General features: G+C 37.6%; 1 protein-coding gene across 1 annotated transcript; it reads left to right on the forward strand.

Moving 5' to 3' along the window:
- Positions 1–2,812: 2,812 nt before the first annotated feature.
- On the forward strand, positions 2,813–11,370 carry LOC139123047 (caspase-3-like). Its single transcript, XM_070689015.1, has 6 exons — positions 2,813–3,018; positions 4,845–4,941; positions 5,821–6,086; positions 6,636–6,811; positions 7,344–7,473; positions 8,447–11,370. Exons 1-6 carry the CDS (start codon positions 2,919–2,921, stop codon positions 8,695–8,697), a joined length of 1,020 nt encoding a protein of 339 aa, XP_070545116.1. The 5' UTR covers positions 2,813–2,918; the 3' UTR covers positions 8,698–11,370.
- Positions 11,371–14,290: the final 2,920 nt, after the last annotated feature.

Here is a 14,290-nt window from a genome sequence, read left to right on the forward strand (position 1 = left end):
CGTTTGCAGACCTCATTATGGTAATCACTGCATCAAATGCAAAAACAAAGACAGACATTGTATACTCGGACAGATACTTAGTTGAGTAGCAGAGACTGTACTTAAAGCACTGCCACTGACCAGACCCATTGATCATTCCAGAAGGACAATGTAAATTTGTATTTTAGAGACTGCATGCAGGACTCCAAGGAATGAAGATATCAAAAGTTTGGCTAGAGAGATTATGTACTGGCCAAGAATAAACAAGGATATTGAAGGCACCATATCCAGTTGCAAAGTATGGCAGAAATTTCAGCGCAGAAAAAGAAGAGAACACATTCAACAGCATGGTGTCCCTGATGGACCATGGCAGAAACTAGGTGCAGACATCTTCACATTTGCTGGAAAGGACTATGTCATCCTCGTTGATTACTTTTCCTAGTATTCTGAAATTGCTAAGCTCTAAAGAAAAAACAGCTAGTTCAGTAGTGAAAGCAATGGAGTTCATCTTTACTTGCCATGGAATTCCAGAAACCATTTTAGCTGACAACATTATCCAATTTGGAGCAGCTTAATTCAGAGGATTCGGTGGAGATTCCGACCAGTCCCAGATACCCAAAAGAATAATGGTGAAGCTGAGAAGTACGTTGGCATTGTGAAGACGATGCTTCGCAAATGTCTGGAAGATTCTACCGACCCAAATCTAGGAATACACCCATAGTTGGGCTATCATACAGTCCAGCACAGATAGCCGTAGACACAGAGATGACATACCTGTGAAGCAAATCCTCCTCAAACCAAAACCGACTTCAAACTCCAACGAACAGTCGATGGAGAGACAGTTGCAGTTCAGTCATGTTATATTAAAAGTCATCAGCGTTATTTATGTGTTGTCTGTGTATTTACTCGATCATCACAATGACATCAAAGATAACCAAGGTTAAGGGGTTAGATTTTTAACAGAAAGTTTTTACTTATTAAACAGTCTTAGATCGCAGCTTTTATAAACCTCTAAGACTGACAACCCCTTCCCGGAAACAGACACAGACACGATAAACATAAAATTCATGTCGTCATTCATTGCTTACCATGCTAGATATGTATACGACATGTTATAGTATTGCTTTCTGTGGACTCGTCATTGTCACAGAAAGATTTTGTTTCCGTACAACGGTGACATGGCACTTTACACTTATAGTAAAGCACCGCGTCGGTTTACTAAACTGACACGGTATTTTCGCTGTCAGCGCCATGCACGACGGTATAAAAATCGACAGTGGTTAGGTTCTCGGCGATATGCCTAACTCAGCTATACATTGCCGAACTCAGCAAGGCCTTCCGTGATCCTTTGAACCCCAGTATAGTACCATATAAGGACTAGAATAATGACATCATGCAGCCTAACAATCGGAATTTCTAGTAATTTATGCGAACTTTCTGTAAAGAGACAGCAGGTTGCACGTATATTTATTTGTTAAGGTCAGTAGCTTCGCCGCCAACTTTTTCCTTCAGAGTGATGGAAATACATTTTGACAGGTTTTTTGAGAATATTTTACGGAAAAATGACGCGATTTGCTGACCAAAACCCGGTTTGTTCACTCAATTGTACTTGTTCCGAACTGCTGACCTTGCGAGAGTTACCTACGTGTTTAGCATTTTTTAACTGAAATAAGCCAGGCATGACACTTTTTTCACAATACTTAGTGGTTTCTTCCCATTTCATGGCCGATTTTGTAGCGTGCTTGTCAAAGTACGTGATCAAACTTGGCGAACAGATTAACTAGTATATGGTACGAGTTCGTGACTTGATAAACCAGAGAGGGTTATCAAAAGCGTATATGTTGTACGTTCGTTAATCAAACTAATGCTAGTTGGTACAAACACCAACGTTAATCTATAAAATGGTTAGTAAATGTATTTTTGTCTTCAACTCTTCATTCTAAACACACTGGCAGTTCAAATAATACAAAGCCAGTTATTTTGCCCCATAGTTGTGTGCATGTATTGCATAATAGTTACCACTCCCCGATTTTACAATGGAATCTTGTTGTCTCTGTGTATTCAAATTAATTGTTTGTGTTTCCGTGCAAAGAATCCTGTAATTATTTTTTCTAATTTTGAAGACAAATTTTAAATAAAAACAAGGAATCCTGTGATAGATGGTAAACTGGTTACAAAGTAGTGAAAATGTTCACTGAATTTTTCCCTGGAAAATCATTTCCACGGGAAGAAATAAAATATATAAACAAACAACAAACCAACCAATAAAATAGACAAGTAAAGACAATATTTAGGCAACACAGTCATGCCATTGCACCATACACAGTAGCTGTCAGTCCACATTTAGTGTACTGCATGTTAAAATGTTAAAATATTATTTACGTTTTTGTGGACACGCATTTGCACAGGGAGCATTTCTATTATTTTGAAAGGCACTAATTATATTTACGTATGATGTTACATGATGCTGAAATTATGTACCTAAATTCGTGTCTTTTGATAACATGCAAATTTAATACAAGGTTGAAGGCTGTTGATAAACTGTATAAATTTTTAGAAACATTTTATCATTTTATTGAATTTTGAACCACAAATGTGCATTTTAGCCCAATTTTAAACCCTCAGTATGTATATTGAAATTTTCCATTGTCTTAGAGGGCTTCTCATATTCTGAGTTTTAGAAATCACAATGGGTTTGTTAGGATTTCTTATCACAGAAAATGAACTGCACCAGTCTGAAAAAAAACCTAACATGTTGAGTAGTTGGGTTAAGGGTTAAAGCCTTACATACCTGTAACCTATACTAGTTTGCTTACTATTGAAAATCAAACCGTGCATAGGTCATACCGCGGTCAGTTCTGGCTCAGACAAACACTACATGCACAGGACGTTGGTCGTATCTGTAATAGCAACGCAGCAGAGAGCAAACGGGCCGCAAAATGGCATCAAACCAGTCCGATATGTCCCCCGAAGACGACTCCACAGATGCTGGCTTTCTGGGAATCTTTCGTTGGGAAACCAAAAAGTCACGCAAAATAGGCAAGTGCTCACTAGTTCGTTTCGACTGCCATAGTATTCAATTACTGTGCTTCATAAAACCATGTGTAGGTTTTGAAACTTCTTGATGCGGAAGTGCCCTCAATAGGAAACAAAGGGAGTCGTTGTGATTAGTTTTTATAACTAAAATTTTTTCAAGAACATGTGTCACCTTTTTCGAAAATACTTTAAACATTGTCGCAAAATCACCAAAGATCGGAAGACTCTTCTCTTAAGGAGCAGAACATATTCACAATTGTGTCTCGGAGGTAACAGACTTTCATAGAATTGAGTTTGAGCCTCTAATGATCAATGGCAACACCAGTATTACCGATATCATGTAAAAGTGTCAAGGACACTAGATTTGAAAAGTAGGTTAAAGTGGTTAAAGCAATAGACCTTAGAAACAGTTACTACTTCATGTCAAGGGCCATGTCTAAACCAATGCCATTCGATCAATTCAGTCAGTTTTAGCTGTTAAGTGATGCGTTGCATCCGTATTCAGCCAATTCGGTCATAAGGTCACCATTATGCTACATACTAGTCATCAACAAAAATAGACCGACAAAAAGTTCTCAACAACAAGTGATCCAGGGGGGACTGCATATACGTCGTCACGATGACTTGTTAACTGAAGGGACACTTAGAAGAACGACAGGCATGTTTAAGAAGAACATAAACATTGAAAATGACCCAGTAAATAAACAATCATCTGTCAAAGAGTCCGAGATATGGTATCCAATCCATGTCACAATTATCAATTTCTATTAGGCTTTGCCAAATTTCATTTAGAACAAAATAAAAAATAAATAGTAATTTTGGAATAGATTGGATACCATAGTCAATGCAGACAGGGATAATGGGTACACTGTGGAAATTGATTGCTTAATCATACCCTTGCATTGACCGAAAGAACGTTTTTCTCCCTTAATGGCCCTGTAATAACTTGACGATTTAGCCAGCGTATGCCAACGTATGGAAAAATTTGCTATTACACTGGCGTACGTCGTTTGTAATGGGTACTAAGTTTTGCATAAGTTTAGAGCAGGCTAAATCCCGCTGGTATACGTCGCGTAGTACGGCGAGGTCGGCGAAAACGTTTGTGCATGCGCAAAAAATTTCGACATATGCCAGGGTATGGCTCATACATCCCCGACACGCAAGCTGTAAGTTAAAGGTAGGTTAGGCGCTCGTTGACATACATTCATACAAGTAACTTGTAAGTTGTAAGGTATAAGTCAAAATGCGTCGAGATAATTATCTAGAGTACCATAAACGTATTTCTAACCTATGAGTACGTTATGAATACGCTATGTATACGCCCATAATTGAAAAGTATCGTAAAGGTGTGACAAGGCCCTTAGATATATTAGCCATAAGTTGTGATAACATATTCAATATTTTGTTTTGTGAAACAGGTAAGTTTTTCTTCTCCTTCTTCTCCGTAGATCTGGCGAAATAATCTAATAAAAGCCTGGTATGCACTGCTTTGTCCAGTTGATGTACACGGTACTTTAAAACTATGTATTGCTCTATAATGCTTGAGAAATACATTTCAACTGTTTATGGTGTTCCATGAATATGTACGCGAAAGCACGTTACATGCTAAGATATACTGACAGGTTTATCTTGCAATATTTATATGCGTTTCTGTGGGCCAAACTGTCCTTCTACTATTAATGATAGCAGAGGGAAAGTCAACATCACATGTGGGCTACATCTGGTGCTCGAGATGCAGCACTCTAGCATTCATATATTATTATCAATGAGGAATATTCACGTACCTCTGACCATATCTCTATAATGACATGTTTCGTTTCTCTTGGCAGATGTCACAAGTTCCCTTGATCAACTAAAGGTTCAAGAAAGCAGCCCTAATGAGTCACAAGACAAGGCAGAAAAACAGTCTGAAGGAGCATATTCGTGGTAGGACAGAAAAAATGATTTTAACACTTTGATGTTATATTGTATATTTACGGCTTACATGTGTATGTATTAAAGTGGAAAAATTCCTTCAGAACTTAAGTTATTGTTTCATATTTGTCATATTGAGAAAATGGTCTATAGGTGTCCATTTTATCTTTTCTTCACCAAACTCATCTCTATGTTAGCTTCCCGAATAATACCTAGCATCCCATATAATTATCCAAAAGAGTTCAACTTTGTTCGTTTTGCTCATTTTCTGCATTGCATCCACCTGAAATATATTCCTTTCTTACAAAGATGTATAGAATCGAATGTCAACATATTTTCCTCTGAAACAGAGAAAATCATGGACACATAGTAGAATGCATCTTGATCTGCCGAAGTTCACGCTTTTAGACACAGTAGCTGAATAATTTAATTAGATATTTTGCCGGGCACATAGTATTTATTCGTTGAACGGAATTGCAGCATTTTCGTTGATTGAAATACCTGTCACTCGAGGGCGCTCTCAAAAGGGAACGTTAATGTTGCTCTCTTGTGACAGAATTTCGTGTCGAGGTCTTCAAGCATTTTGAAATTGACCGGTTGTGATATCTCTCACAGCTTGATGAGACAGTGCACTGCCTGAACCAATTTTGAAAATGACTTGAAAATGAAAACTCCGTTCAACAATTACGAAGTTTCAAATAACAAGTTTTTTTGTACGTTATCAAATGTAATGTGCAGACCTTTGGCATTATGTTCCCATGTAGCAGATCATTCACTCTCATTTGATCACAACTATGCGCATTAAACTTCATAACCTGCGTAATAAATAACTCTATGTAGATTACTTCAAGATTGTCTAACAAGATATTAGCTTTGCTTCTTTCTTCGCAGTGAAGGCAAAAAGAGTGAAATAGTCGAGGCCCAATCTCTTGATGACATTCTGGAGCGAGATAACGTGTACAGTACGTCATATCCTAAAAGAGGACGGGCTCTCATTATCAATAACAGGGACTTTGAACCAAAAACTAGGATGAATAGACGAAATGGGACAGACATAGACAGAGATAACATAAAAAGAACTTTCAGCGGACTTGGGTTTAATGTCACGACATCTGATAACTTGAAAGTTCGTGAAATGCATGAGAAATTGCAAAAGTGTAAGTAATTGTAATTGGTAAATTGTGTACCTGAGTATACTAGTGCTGGCCGCTTTTATTTTTGTTCTATAATGTGATGATAGAGATTGTTAATATGAGTTGCCAAGTGTTTGATTGCCAGCATTCAATTACCTATTAAGACATGATGTTTGCCTTCGTTGAGTTGGTCAAGTGCACCAATCACCTGTACCATGATGGGCTTTGTTCGTCATGCACGTGACAGTGCAACAGCAGCGAATTGGAAGGGCATGACTGAATTGTATTACACATGACTAAAAACGGAGACAGATGATTGGCAAAATTTCAAATGTCAGCAGTTGAAAAAAACAGTTTCAGGCATATATTTCAAATTGGAGCTATTTAAGTTTTTTTTAATATTGTATATCAAAAATATGAAAACGACATTGAAGCAGTGAGAGTTTGAAAATTTCGTAATCTATTTTTAAGAACAGTAGAAAGAGTTCATAAAACAGCAGATCATATAAACCACCCAAGATCTCATTTTACGGCAATAGTTCAAATTCTATGCTTCTCTCTCCTTGCGACCAGTATCAAGTAAGGATCACTCAGATTCTGATTGTGTAGCGGTGGCTATCCTTAGCCACGGAGATGATGGCATCATTTATGGTACAGACGGTACGACACGGGTTGAAGAACTCACAGAGTACTTCTCTGAGGAAAACTGTAAAACACTCGCTGGAAAACCAAAACTTTTCTTCCTCCAGGTGAGCATTACATTTGGATTTGCGGATAATCTCTTATACATAAAATACATTTTATATTTTTATAATAAAGTATATTTACTGAATTGTTGACTGAATTCCACTTTCATGCGTTCAGATCCAGTTCAGTTGTTCAAAAAGATTTTTGTTTATTCTTCTAAAAAGAACGTCCACATACTCTCGAATCAAACGAAATAATTCAAAGTAGATTGTGAGCAGTTCATCTTCCAATATGCGCTTGAAAATCAGAAATAAAAAGACTGCAACGAATTCATGTTTTCTCTTGTCGTAATAAAAATTGAGCAAACTACAGAGCAGCCTGTGGCAACGAAGGTCAATGTGACCTTGTCAACTTGACAATTCAGGTTTATTAGTGTACAGTTCAGCCTTGCTAGTGAACAGGAAATTGAGGGTACACTAATGTGAGCCAGAGATTAAAGGTTGTCAAGCAAGTTAGGGAGTCCATTTTGGTGCTCACTGAGTTGAGCATTGTCCTGACATGTTTGTTTATCATTCTCTATGTTCTTCCATATAGGCATGTCGAGGTACTGAATTTGACGACGGTGTTCTGTTGAAATCTAGCAGCGACCAAACAGATGCTGCTCCTGTTCCCCAGCGTCTGCCAGTGGAGATTGACTTCCTCATCTGTTATTCAACAGTGCCAGGTATGTGCACCTATTGATCTCTGCTTTACATTTAACCACAGTCACTCGTGATCTATTCAGCTCTGGGACTATTCGCCCATAGACGTGTGTATATAAGCGTCTATGGTGCGAATAGTCCCAGAGCTGAACAGATCACGAGTGACTGTGATTTAACCCTGGCATGAAACCCTCATTAAGTGTGTGGAGTTCAGACAACAGCACTGAAAACAGCGCCACTGACTTGAATATGTTGGTTGAAAGGATCAATCAATGTTACACCAATATACACTATCTTGCATATATATATATATATATATATATATATATATATATATATATATATATATATATATATATATATAATTTGGAGTCGTATATATGTTACACAATCAGGCCAGTTTTGCATCACGAAGAAGAAGCAGTCATATGGCATGTGTTGACACCTAGGATATGATTTAGAATTTTCTTGAATGTGTTTTTCAAACGCTCAGGTAACGATTATTGTGAGATAAGAACAGCTATGATTTTTTTAAAAATGGCAGCGTGAGTAAAACAGCATGAATTACGTTCAGATCTGTCACATACCTAGTAAATGTTTGAATTTACAGATACATTTAGACACAGACCATATTTTCAGACAAAGTTAGATATAAGCATTTAAAATGTTCTCTATCAGCAAAGATTAAGTACTCCACACCTTTGCCTGTCACAGACCTGTTTGGGATTCTCTGATTGTCCACTTAACTAGTAGTCTCGAAATCCTAAGAAGGGGTAGAAAGTAGAAAGGCGGACATTCCTGCCTGCACTACAGCTTTGGTAGCTTCTATTTTGGCTACCGTTAGATTTCACGACAAGTTGATATTGGCATGAAAATTTTATCATGTGGGAATGACAATAAAAGAAGTTTCACCTAGTTTGTAGACCCTCTACTTAGATTAACACTCATGGAAGAGAATTGTGCCAAATCTTAAGTGCCTCTCACTATCTTATTCAGGTTATTACTCATGGCGAAATCCTAAAAACGGATCCTGGTTTATTCAAGCCATATGTCAAGTTTTTGATCGCTATGGACAAAGCATGGACGTGCTTCAGATGATGACCATAGTAAGCAAGACGGTAGCTTACAGTTTTGAATCGAGTACCACCTCTATCAGGATGCATCAGAAGAAACAAATTCCGTGTACTGTGTCAATGTTGACAAAGGACTTGTATTTTAAGCCTAAAACCACTCCCATGGAAAAATAGTTTGAAATTGTCCGGGCTTGCAAAACATGTAACTTATCATAGCTAACTTCACAATCATAGATAATACAGCAATTAAAGCAATGTTGGCTTTTGAGCTAAGAAAAATGCCGATCTTACGAACCCTGTCAAAATTAAGTACATTCAGTCTCTTGAGTATCTCGTATTTGAGTTTTAAAACATAAACCATGGACAAATGAAAAAAAAATTATCAATATCCAAACAAAGTAATCATTGTCTTTATTGGGGGAAAGCACACGAAATGAGGTTTAAAAAAATAAAGCTACAGTTCATTACCATTGTCGGGGCAAGGGGAACCAGGCAGGCAGTTAAGCCATAGAGTACTTTCAGAGGCTTTTATATGCAAGTTCACGGTTCAAAGTAGTTTGAAAAAGATTTCATTTCAGTTGAGTTTATTTCAGGTGTTGTAGCGTGGACGCCGGCCAAAATATACAGACTGTTGTAGATAAAATAGGATACAGATCGTTTGTCAAATATAAAAATTATACCTAGAAACCTGGAAGTAAAGACAGTTATTCAAACAAATAAGCGTTAGTCAAGTAGAAGTTTAACACTTAGACGCAACTTTCCTTTTTTTAAAGAACCCCTCGACCACTAGTCTTACTTTTCCCCGACTGGTCAAGGCAAAATTTTCAAGAGACCAACTTTCTACAAAATGTCTTAATATATACTTTAGTTGAAATCTGAGGTTCTTATCTTTTCCATTAAAATGTATATCAAGCACCTCCTTGATTTGATCATGTCTGACAAAGATGCGTGGCACAGTTTGTGTCCTTTACACTGAGTGACGAAAGACGTCATGGGAAGTGGAATTAAGCCCTTGGGGTTAGGCTGCGCACAAATACTGGATATAGGGTCCGATGATTTGAAAATAAAATATTGAGTCTCCTGATGTGGTGACAGCAAGCTCAGTCTATTGTTGCAGTGCCATTCAGTTCGATTCGAATCCGTCAACATCCTATGTAAGTTCTTTTAAATTGAAGTTTCGCCCATGGTCACCAACTGAACACAGCATGCATTGATCTGTTGGTGTTTATAGTGTACTCCTCCTAAACCATAGTTACTGGGTTATTTAGTTAATGATAACTCATCTGTGGGGGCCGGATCAATAGGTTACATTTTTAGCGCTGAGCTGTCCTTTATAACTAACCGGGATGGCTTCACCCAAGGAGGAACCATTAGAAAAAAGATAACAAATTCAACGTGATATATATAAACTGAATTTCCTGTATAATGATTTACCTTTGCAGCAGACCTGTTTCCAACAAAGTCTAGCTTTCTGCACAACGATTACATCATAGTTGAAGCATAACATATCTGTACGAGTATGTAAACTATCTCGCGATAACTTGACCAAGTGTGAAATAGTACCTGAGCATAGTGTAAGGTCATAACAGACTGGTGACAATAACACATCGCACACACAGCTCACGAAAGTGCGTCATACAAACCGGATATGTCCGACCAAAGGAGACCGAGTAGACGCCAACAATACTAGAACAGTGATTCGAAAATCAAGCCCTAAGTATTCGCGTGTTCCTGCTGACTGACTGACATACAATTCAATTTCTTTTTGTCATAAAACCTGATGTAAAACTTTGAAGCTGTACTATGCTGACGTGCTGTCATCAGTAAAATAAGCGAATATTTTCATAACCATCTCTACAGTAATTTAAACCTTTTTGAAAAAGCATTTGAAACTGGATTTAATGGTAAACATTCTGATAGAACTCAAAGGAGATGCAGCTGTCTCTAGAAGAAGAAATGGATGATATTTACTTGTCATCCCTCAAAGGTAAAAGACTGATTTCGTTTGTGATTCATGGTGAAGCTGGCGCCTAGTATTAGGTCATGTTATTAGTTCGATATCTGTAGTTGTACCAATTGTGAATATTGTCTTGTTTACAATGAGGGCGTTTCAACCAGTGTATATAGCAAAGCATAGATGCGAATCTCAGTGTTCTTAGCTCAGACAGCCTGAAAGTTGTTTTCTGTATCCCTTTCAAATAAGTATGACATTCGACAAATCAGGCACATTGAAGAGCATTACAGTTGGTGCAAATGCGGAAACCGAAGGGATCAGGGTTATGTAAAGCAGACTAGTCTACTTTCTATGCTTTAAGAAAGAATTAAAGATACATCCGTATTGTAACAATCATGACAATAGAATAGGCACATCTCTTCGGCTCCATTATCTTGTAAGTTTCATCGTTTTTCCCTTGATAGATGTACTTTGACACATGTGTTATCAAGTTTTCTACCGATCGGAAACATGTGACTGCCTCAGTATCAAAGTTCGTGAATATGTAAAAATGAAGTGTAAATTGTGAAGGAACGAACTAATAAACAAAGCACAGGGAAAACACGAATTTCATTTATCCTTTTTATAATGAAGACGATTGGAACAACCGTATTTTTGAATAATTGGATGATGAACTAATGTCGATTTAATCTACAAATGTGATCTCATCTGCTTTCTTTTTACATTACACACTGGTTTTTGTGAGTAATTTGTATTATCGCAACAATAAACTATCTGGCACCTAAAACCTTTGAGAAATTTAAAGATTATGAAAATCCTATTATCCCAAATTAGTTCCAATCGTGTTTATGTGTGATATTTTCAATAAAGAATTGTATTTTATGAAAACGGTTTCCTCTTCCTTTACTTGACGCTTTATTTGCAACCTCTGATTACGTCATCACACCGCTGTCATTCGATAAACACTGCCTAATAAGCTACTCTACTGACCTTATCAGGCAATTAAATTGGTCATTGAACATCTTGCCTAACGTGACTTCAAGCCAAAAGTATATCATGAGATGTTGACCTACAGATTTAATCTTCTAATAAGGTAAACACTGCAGGCGATTAGGCTGCATTCACAATACTGGAAGGGGGGACTGGAGGAATCTCGATTGCAATATTAATTTGTTTTAACTCTCCCTATCCTTAATACCAGCTTCCAAGTAAGGGTAAAGCAGTCACCTCCTTGACTTTATCATGTGTGACAAAGGCTCTTGCTCGTTCAATCGGTTTGCACTCTTGGTAATGTAGACAATTAAGGAAGACATGTCAAACATCATTAGATTTGGAATTATGGACTGGAGGGTAGGCCGAATCACAAATATTCAACATAGGGTTCTATTTTGAATGTATGATGTTGAGTTTCCTGACGTGGCGTCAATAAAGCTAAGCTTTTTTGGGGGCTATTCAAATTTTACTCGAGACCATCCACGTCCTGAACTCCAACTAAACACCATACTTGTTGCCTATCTGTTTTTACTGTTGTTGCTCAAACAGCAAATACAATGGACAAACTCTACTGAAAAGCTAGAAATTCATCATAAATAGACCTAGAACTGTATACTCTATAATAGATTAAACGTTTATGGAATGCTGTTGTGTTATCATGTACCCGACAAATTTTCGGTCTTGGTACCATGTTAGCAAAAAACAATAAGTATAACATGCCTGTAATGGTATGTTCGGTGTCACATGATTACCAGTATAAATGTACCTTGTACGGATTACGGCACTGTCAGTTCTGGTCACATCAACACAGCACCTACACATCCTATAAAATGGCATCAGACAAGCCGGATATGTCCGGCAAAGGCGACTCCATTGACTCCGGCAATGCTTTTCGGAAAAGCGATGGGAAAACCCTGAAAGTAAGCGACAAAGGCAAGTAACAACTCGTTCAAGCAGGCAGACTCACAGTTCAATTAATTTACTCGGTTGCATAAAATAATAATGCAGGCTGTAAAGCTGCTTTATGCTGAAGTGCTTCATTCGGAACATAAAAATCGTTAACGTTTATAGGACCACCTTTACGAAAACAATAAATGGTCAAAATACATTAGAAAATAGGATTAGGCAACAGTTTGATCAAAATCAATGGAGCCGAGAAGACGTCTTCGCAGATTTTGAATAAACACAATAATAAATTTATTGCCAAAAATTTTGGCCTTGCAATGGTTCTCGGTAGTTTCTGTGTTCAGGATGTGCGTTATGTCACCCTTGCACAAGTGGCTACTTTGAAATATTCAAGATGACCGCAAGTTCATATCTCCGTTCAATGTAATGCTTTGACAATGATTGTGGTTTCCGTTGCCGGGTGAATGGTGTCGAGAAATTCATTCCTCTAATTTGCATTTTGAGACAAAATCAAGTGTTTTAGTCAGGTTAAATTCCTGAAGGAATTTGTATCTCATGTTATCTGAACCATAAAGGACTACCATGAATATATTAAATTGAGGCAAGCTATCCTCAATTGCAGCTGTTATGGTTACCGCGACATTTTTCAAGATATTTTTTAAATGATTGTGCATTTTTAGGACCAGCTCTAGTGTCTTTTGATACGTGTGACGGTGTATTATATCCTTTCCCCTTACATAAATTGTAAAACTCCCAATTTACATCAAACGATATATAACTGATTGCTGCAACGTCATATAGCAAGTAGTAAAATGTCAACTCTTTCAGCAGTTACTAAAGATGATTTTTATGGCGCTGACCAAATTCTTGATTTTTTTCCTGCTTCATCACTTGACATGAAACATGATTTACTATCCAAACAGCCAGGAACGAGCGTTCCATTCCAAATTGCAGTGTCTATCACAGAATGTAGAGAAGGACGTGATACAGTGGTTGATATTGATCTTTTTGACACGACTTATGTGATATATGTAGCCAAAATACACAATGTTTGCTTAACAACCAGATAATTTCAAAATATGTGAGATTCATTGTCACGGTTTTTTATTTGTTTTTACTGTTGCCCGTTATGTTCCACTCGTAGAAAATTGTGCGAGTCAGTTGGGTAGTAGAAAACCTGTATTTTCCTGTACTGCACAGATGATTACCTTCAAAATCACGGTGGATGAGCCTAAGCTTTTCTAAGGGAGTTGGTTGAACATGACTTTGCACTCTCACGGGTGTAATGGATTTGTGTAGTTCGTGATTGATTAAAACTACGTCATGCCTGGTTCATCGTCACGCTAAGATGCCAGAAGGATCTTCTTCTTTTTTTATTCCTTCCTATTAAATACGGCTAGTTTTCAATCGGGTTCGAACCCACAACATACGGCATCAGTCGCCTAGCGGAGAGGCAGCAGACAGAGCCGCACGACTAAATCCCCTCTCTCAAAAAATAATGTATGTCTGCAAATGGGTAATATGCTTAATTGTTTCTTTGAATGCCCTTTTTGTTTGGGCAAGTTTTTCTGTTCTGACAATGAAGATAGTTGCTTCGCAACTTTGACACCCAAGTGTCATGTCATCCCTTAGACTTTGTACCTGTAGTTTTTCTACCATATCATGCTGCAACAAAGGTTATGGTTTCGGCTGTACTTTCATCCACAATGGATTCAGGGATAATGATAATACAGAATATTTATAATTCGTGTAATCTCAATTAATCATATACCCATGACCGTATCCGTGTCTCCTCTGACGCGTCGTGACGTGGAACGTAAAACATCAGTCTGATACGGCACGTTATACGTCATCAATTGTTGTTTATTTCCGATTTTGATGTTATGTTCATCTTGCATTTAACGATCAAATCCA

The sequence above is a fragment of the Ptychodera flava genome, chromosome 22, assembly GCF_041260155.1.
Source record: "Ptychodera flava strain L36383 chromosome 22, AS_Pfla_20210202, whole genome shotgun sequence".
In the NCBI taxonomy this organism is placed as follows: Eukaryota; Metazoa; Hemichordata; class Enteropneusta; family Ptychoderidae; genus Ptychodera; species Ptychodera flava.